This window comes from Quercus lobata, chromosome 2, assembly GCF_001633185.2.
Source record: "Quercus lobata isolate SW786 chromosome 2, ValleyOak3.0 Primary Assembly, whole genome shotgun sequence".
NCBI lineage: Eukaryota > Viridiplantae > Streptophyta > Magnoliopsida > Fagales > Fagaceae > Quercus > Quercus lobata.
Genome location: NC_044905.1, coordinates 87,786,928 through 87,794,487, shown reverse-complemented (window position 1 = coordinate 87,794,487; position 7,560 = coordinate 87,786,928). Strand labels below are relative to the sequence as shown.

The following is a 7,560-nucleotide window of genomic DNA, read 5'->3' as shown; positions in this document are numbered from 1 at the left end:
TTATTCTAACTTCTTTGAGATAACAATTAACAAGCGGTGGGGGACCACACGAGTAAAAATTTCTAGCCTACCTTGAAGTTCAGGGTGTGTTTGGTTGCTGGAAAACGTTTTCCGGAAAATACATATTTTCCGGAAATGCTAATTTCCGGAAAAGGAAAATGTATTCGGGTGTTTGGCTGTCTCGGAAATCGTTTTACGGAAAATCAATTCCGGTGTTTGATTCGTCCAAATATTTTACGGAAATCGTTTTACGGAAAATTAATTCCAGTGTTTGGTTCGTCCAAATATTTTAAGGAAAATACTTTACGGAAAACGTTTTCCCATGTTTGGTTCGGAAAATACTTTACGGAAAATAGTTTGGATCATTTTACGGAAAATGATCTAGAATCTGACCCAAAAAATCGTCCATCCATGAATGAAGTTTTGGAGGAATTGGAGAAGATCAATGCTATTAAGGAAAAAGTAGCTGAGCCGAAGCATAATCCTAAGCCCAATAAACGCAAAGAAGATAGGCACCAACACCACCAAAACCATGGTGTTAATCAAGCTGGAGCTAGAGCTTAAAAATAACTAGTTTGAAGCTATATTTTGCTCTTATAGATAAAATTCAAGAACCTGCATTCCCTATACATATCTGTAACAATACAAAAATTATGGTCATTTGGTTCAACATCAAACATAATCATTCGAATATACCCATAATATTTATATAAAAACAGCCACATCAATCATTCACCATTGGCATTACACCTCAATGGCATACGAAAATGATACCTATTTGTGGTATCTGAACAGTACAAATACATAATTTGGGCAATTGTATCGTCCCAATAATACAAAAGAGTACATATATAATACATTGATAGGTCAATATTAATACTACAACAAAAGTTAATTCCTAAATCTACCATCACAGTCAACATGAAATAAGCAAATCAAATTTGTGAGAAAAAATAACCATCTAACCACAGCTTCCTCAACCTAGCATTCTTGGCTAAAAATCCACGTGCCGTCTTCTCATTCTCACAAAGATGATCGAAGGCAGTAACGAGCATATCTTCGCTATATCCATCCGTCATCATAGCCATTACCTCATTATACAAAGTTGTATAATCTACCGGACCCCGATTAATTTCTTTCAGAGCGACAGCTATTTCCTTCAGTTGATCAGACAGATCAGTCAACACACTATCATCAGCATTAGAAGCTGCACGCCCTCTTTTGCGGGACTTGGAAATTCCCGACCCAGTGGTGGATGATTCATTTGCATTCTTCCCCTTTTCAACCACACATTCCTTCACATTATCTGCAACAAACTCTGCACTATCCCCATTATCTGGCTCATTTTCGATATCCACTCCGGACTTAGCAAAGCCACCTGTGGCTGTGTCCTTTCCCACCACAATCGCTAATTCATCGTAAAACTCAATTTTTTTGTTCAGATACTCGGCATGCTTCCGATGTGCCTGTAAGGGAGAAAAGAACGTATATAACAATGCAATAATAACTTCACTCATAAATTCAATATAAAAGACTATGCAATAACAATTAAAGCAAATACTCCATACTTTTTCCTACATTTTCTCAGTAATCAAACAAGTAATGCAAAAAAACTCTCAAATAAGGATGAAACAAGTAAATACATTATGTTACTATTATGCACACTTCACTGCTAAGAGAACCCAATTAAAAAAAAAAAAGAAAAAAAACACAACAGCAAGCACAAATCTTTTGGTTAAAAACTTTGTTTTCTTTCATTCACTTCTTCCTAGCAACTAAATAGAAAGATCAAAGAAAACAGTGGGTCCTTAATTTCCTATTATTCCCAAGTCATAGCTGAAAAAAACCCATTAAAAAAATCACCTTAAAAAAAGTATTAAGAAAATATAGTTGGAAGCCATACCATAACTTCTTCTTGGTATGTTTTAGCGTCACAAGTTATCATTTTCAGATTTTCGTCCCAACCGAATCCACTCTTCTTTCTAAACTCTTGAATAGTTGCCCACATGGACCTTAGAGTCCGCATCCGGTTCTCCACAAATACAGGGTGGCACTCAACCCCGAAATGGGTCGTTATCTCCTTCGCTACAAGAGCAAAGGAGCCGGCCCTAAAAGTATTAGAGGGCTTATTGCCCTTTCCAGCCTCCTCTGTAAGTATCTTTAGCATCATCTCATGCATAGGTGGCAGCCACCTAAATTGCTTGCTGCCGCTAACTTTTTCTTTGCCCTTTGACATTACTACATATGAAAATAGTATAGTGAGAGTAGCATTTAGTAATTACGCTCGGAACATGAATAACAAATCAAACACACATACAATCACGCTTATGAATGTGCACAACAGAATGGAACATGCTAACTATGGAAATGACAATGTAATACCATCAAATAACAATGTAATGCTAAAAATACTTTTTCATTACATCACCAAAAGTCTATATTACATACATTGTCTTTACAAAAAAACAAAAAGAAAAAACACATTACAATCATAGAAATCTAAATAAAGTACTACTCTCCACTCCTGATATAATCAGACCACATGGCTTGGCATATCTCATCTCTCTTAGCATTCCATGATCTACTATCTTCGACGGACTCCCGACGGGATTGTGTTTCTTGTTGGTGGTCACTAAACTCTACTTGGTTCATTGCATCTTCCATAATATGGTCATTTGGTTCAACCCTCATAATGTGATTATGAACCACACAACACGCTAACACTACTTTCACTTGGGTTGGGAAAGACCAATATGGTTCTGCATCCAACACTCGAAAACGTTTGTTCACCACTCCAAACCCTCACTCAATGGTAGTTCTCAATGAAGAGTGTCGGAGGTTGAACAATTCTTGCGCATTCTCAGGAGGACGATCACTAAACTCTTTTAAGTGATATCGTACACTTCGATACGGTGACAATATTCCATTTTTATTACCATACCCAGCATCACCAAGATAAAATTTACCTACATATATTAAAAAAAAAAAAACCAAATCACTACTATGTTTAGGAAAACACATAATATTTATTAAACTAACAAACCAAAAGGGTGAAGTAATCGTGTAATACCATTGGGAATTGAAAATCCCCCTGTCCTAGCAAATGCATCATTTAATACACGTGAATCATGTGCACTGCCTTCCCATCCATCCAACACATAAGTGAACTTTAAGTCAAAACTAATGGCAGCTAACACATTTTGCGTGGTTCCATCTTTGCGACCACGAAATCTTCCTTGTATTTCAGGTGGCACAGATGCACGAACATGTGTACCATCTATTGCTCCAACACAATCCTAATTTTCGACAAACATAATGGTTTAAAATTACATAAATCTTCACAATTTACAAAAACACACAAGTCGCAATATTTACCTTAAAATATGGGTAAAACCTTCTGCTATTCCTTATCTCTGGAGGTGTATCTTCGCTACGCAGTCTTATTAGAGCTCTATATAATTTCAGGACCCCCCTAAGGACAACCTTGAAGTATTTATGAACAGTCTCAGTTGATCTATAGATCCGACTACCCATTACACGAAACCTCACATTATGACCAATAATGTGCAAGAAAATGAACACTTGCTCCGTAACAGACATGTGAACAATCTTACGTACGTGCTCCCCCTCAGTGAGGGTGTGACATAAGTGGTGGAAAGCTATAGGCTTCATCCTAAGTTGATTCACACAATGTCTCTCACTTCCATGCAAAACATTATTTATGTATTCCTCTCTCTCGACGGCATGGTTAACATAAGGCGCCCTAGGCAGTTCTCTACGTCTACGTCGTAATTTCTTTAACAATGCAACCCCCACAAGGAGGACAGATGCAACTGAGGCAAGAATTGCGGCTTTAGTTTTTTTCTTCATCTAACAAAATCACAAACATTGTAGTTTAAGAGGTATGTAAACAAGTATGCTATTGATTACACTATAAATAAAATCAACCACAAACATATAACATCCAAACCATCACATTGATAACTGCACATTGATATAGCACAATACCATCACATTACATTCTATTTATAATCACCTATATACCCAAAGCACCTTCAATGAAGGTTTAAACACACACATATTGGTCTGCAAGAACATAATAACACCAAGCATGGGTGAAGCCCCAAAATTTCTACACATAACCCAACTAACCAAATTCTAATAAAAATCACAGCAAAAACCAATCATGCATAACCAGTCAAGCCCCAAAATTCTAAAAAAAAAATTCAGACCACAAACCAATTGGGAATAACCTGCAATCAGAAAAGCCCCAAAATTGATATATGCATCACCCATAAATACACAGTTTCATAAACAATGGATAATTAAAAAAATTGATAAATAACCTGCAATCAAAAAGCCCCAAAATTTCATATGCATAATCCACAAATACACAGTTTAATCGACAATGGATAATTGAAAAAATTAATAAATAACCTGCAATCAGAAAAGTCCCAAAATTTTGATATACATTACCCACAAATACACAGTTATAAACAATGTATAATACAAAAATTAATAAATAAAAACATGTAAATAATTATATAAATATTTATATAAATAAACAACTAAATAAATATATACATATATATATATATATATATATATATTTCAGAGATCGGATCGGGAGGATGGGCTGGACCGGTGAGGTGAGTGGATCGGAGGTGAGTGAGTGTGTGGATCGGACGTGTGGGTCGGAGGTGAGGTGAGTGTGTGGCGGATCGGTGTGAGTTTGAGCTGTCACTCACCGTGGGTCTGCGGCGTTTGGCGCGGTGGTCGTCTTGGCAGAGCTCGGCGTGACCGGTGTGAGGTAGATCGGTGTCGGTTCGTGGATCGTTGGCTCTCGCTCTTCCTGTGTTTGGTTGGCCGGATCGGAGCTCTGGGTGGCTGGATCGATCGGGGTTTGGTTGCTGGAAATCGTTCTTTCTCTCGCTCGTTGGCCGGATCGGAGCTCTGGGTGGCTGGATCGATCGGGGTTTGGTTGCTGGAAATCGTTGCTGGAAATCTGGGTTCTGGATTCGGGGTCTGGAAATCGTTCTTTCTCTCACTCGTTCTTTCTTCGATTGTTTTTTTTTGTTCTTTCTCTCTCGCTCTCGTGTTGTGTTTTCTGTTTTTTCTCTCCCTCTCTCTGCGTTTTGCAAGACACGGAAATGAATTGAGGTGAAAATGAAGGCAGAAATTCATTTCCGTGGTCAAAGGTGAAAATTTCGGTCAACAGGAAATCAATTTCCGGAAAATAATGTTTTCCGTAACAGCCAAACGCAGAATTTTCCGGAAATTGATTTCCGAAATTGGTTTGAAGTCGATTCAAATGCACCCTCAGTTTGAAGATGGATTTTACTTATTAGTAGCCACTGGGTTGCTGTTTGTGTGTGCACTTGGTCGGAGAGGTCATTTGGTTCAATTTTGGTTCTATTCAATCATTATGACGTCGATCTGTCTTTTTTTTATGATTACTCTTTACGATCCAACTATGATATCAATAATTTTTTTCTCTTTTTTGTACAGGTGTGATTCAAATCGGTTTTTATTTATTTATTTTTTTTTTTTTTTATTATTATAAATTTAATAATAAGAGAGTTTTACCAGTTAATGGATCATTATGAATATTCTTTTTATTTTTTGGGAAAAAAATTCCTCCGTAGTCCATACTTATACAATATATTTTCTTTATAGAGATGAAAAGGTAACTAATACATTTTTTATTATTAAACTAATAATAGTCTAATACAATTTTTAATAACATATAATATAATATCCATTTACTTAAGTTTGATTAGTTATAAGTTATAACCTAAATTGAATTTGATTCCATGTTAATCCCCGGTGTTTATCTTCCACGCTGTACCATATTAGCACAACATATTTCTCTGCAGGCATAATGACTTATTAGACTCGGATATTACAAGACAAATGAGAATACCTATCTTTGTTAATATAATTATACATCATTTTCAAAGAGAAAAACCATTAGAAGATTCTAGTGCTCCAAGTAACAACATTCCAAGACAAATAATTAACCAATGGAGCTCAAAGCTAATTTTAGCTGAAAGACATGTTAAGACTAGGATAAGCTTGAGAGCAGTAATATGACTATTTTCATTCCTTATCATTTCTTCCAATAAAAAATAAGCCATTTTAGGGTCATGAGTGATGTATGACTCACCAGGCTTTATGCAACTGAGCTCTTATTATAGTCCTTAAGAGCATCCACAGCAGTAGAGCCAAATTTCTAGCTTTTTAGTACCACAAAAAGTCATTTTATCTATTTTATCTTCTCACATCCAACAATAGTGGTTTTATTTTAGCTTTTAACACAATAAAATAATATAAACACTACAATAAAATAATATTTCATTCAACCACCAAAACACAACCACAACCAAAAGTAGTGTGAACACATGGTGGACATTGGGAGAGACACGAGAAGAGAGACAAAACCAGTGTAAACACAAGATATATATATATATATATATATATATATTTTTTTTTTTTTTTACCTTTTAGCTACAGTGCACATCCAAAAGTAGCTGTGCATTCTAGTAGTTTTGCACTGTAGCTGTGGAGCCAAAAAATATTGCAGGGTATATTTTAACGAGTCACGAACGAGGATAACCATTGGAACATAAACAATTGTTTCTTACCTTTTACTTTGATAAGAACAAGAGACTGACTGATTCATAACCTATATATCTAGCTAAATGGACTGAGAAATACCTTTGAACATTTGTCTATTGTCTACCTAAAAATTCATAATATTCCTTCGATTAAATGCTTGCGTGTCCAGGTTCTATCGATCACGTCTCTCTCCATTGTCAAGGATCAAACATGGCATCAATAGTTCATTCATTGGTGGACTACAAAGATATGTTTGGTTGTTTAATGTAACAATTGATTTAACATCTTTAGAATGAGAGATTTAATTCTGGTATCTTGACCTCACGATGATTAAAGAATATATATCTCATTGAGTTTCAAATCCTATATATTCCATCAATTAAAAAGAAAATACAATAACACATCACAATATTGCAAAATAACTTTCTCATGCTATGTGTCTTTTACAACTTCTCAACATTGGACTTGGTTTGGGTTTAGTGCACCCATTAAGATGGTTACTTGTGTCCATATTTGACCATGTGTCATTATCCTAATGGATACTGGACCCAAGCTTTGCCTCCCAAGTTAGCCCAAGATATCTTTGCTGTACAGTAGATTGATCACTCAAAATGCAAGGGGATTTACACTTTGTTATTCAAAGCAACTTTCTTTTTAAAATTTTTTAAGCTATTTTTCCCGTCCGTCAATAGCAGTTGTTGGTGAGTGTTACTCTCTTGGGTCCTCCTACCGTGCCATCCTTATCATATCTGTGGGACAAGGATAAAAAATAATGTAACAAATATTTGTCTTATTATTGATTTTTTGGAAATAACGTACATCTTAAATTATTAATATTATCTGCGTTTTGAAAGGATGCCGATGGTGCAGCATAGGCACAAGATGACAAGATAATAATTGTGTAGATTCCTCCAAACTTCTCACTATTGGACATTCGATATG

At 35.7% G+C, this 7,560-nt stretch overlaps 2 protein-coding genes across 2 annotated transcripts; both read right to left on the bottom strand.

Moving 5' to 3' along the window:
• Positions 1-935: 935 nt before the first annotated feature.
• LOC115973456 lies at positions 936-2,236 on the bottom strand. The gene is made up of 2 exons (XM_031093724.1): positions 1,904-2,236; positions 936-1,466 (listed from the first exon to the last, which is right to left on the bottom strand). The coding sequence occupies exons 1-2, from the start codon at positions 2,234-2,236 to the stop codon at positions 936-938; spliced, it is 864 nt and encodes a 287-aa protein (XP_030949584.1).
• Positions 2,237-2,771: 535 nt separating this feature from the next.
• LOC115974251 lies at positions 2,772-3,600 on the bottom strand. Its single transcript, XM_031094513.1, has 3 exons — positions 3,376-3,600; positions 3,071-3,296; positions 2,772-2,966 (listed from the first exon to the last, which is right to left on the bottom strand). Exons 1-3 carry the CDS (start codon positions 3,598-3,600, stop codon positions 2,803-2,805), a joined length of 615 nt encoding a protein of 204 aa, XP_030950373.1. The 3' UTR covers positions 2,772-2,802.
• Positions 3,601-7,560: the final 3,960 nt, after the last annotated feature.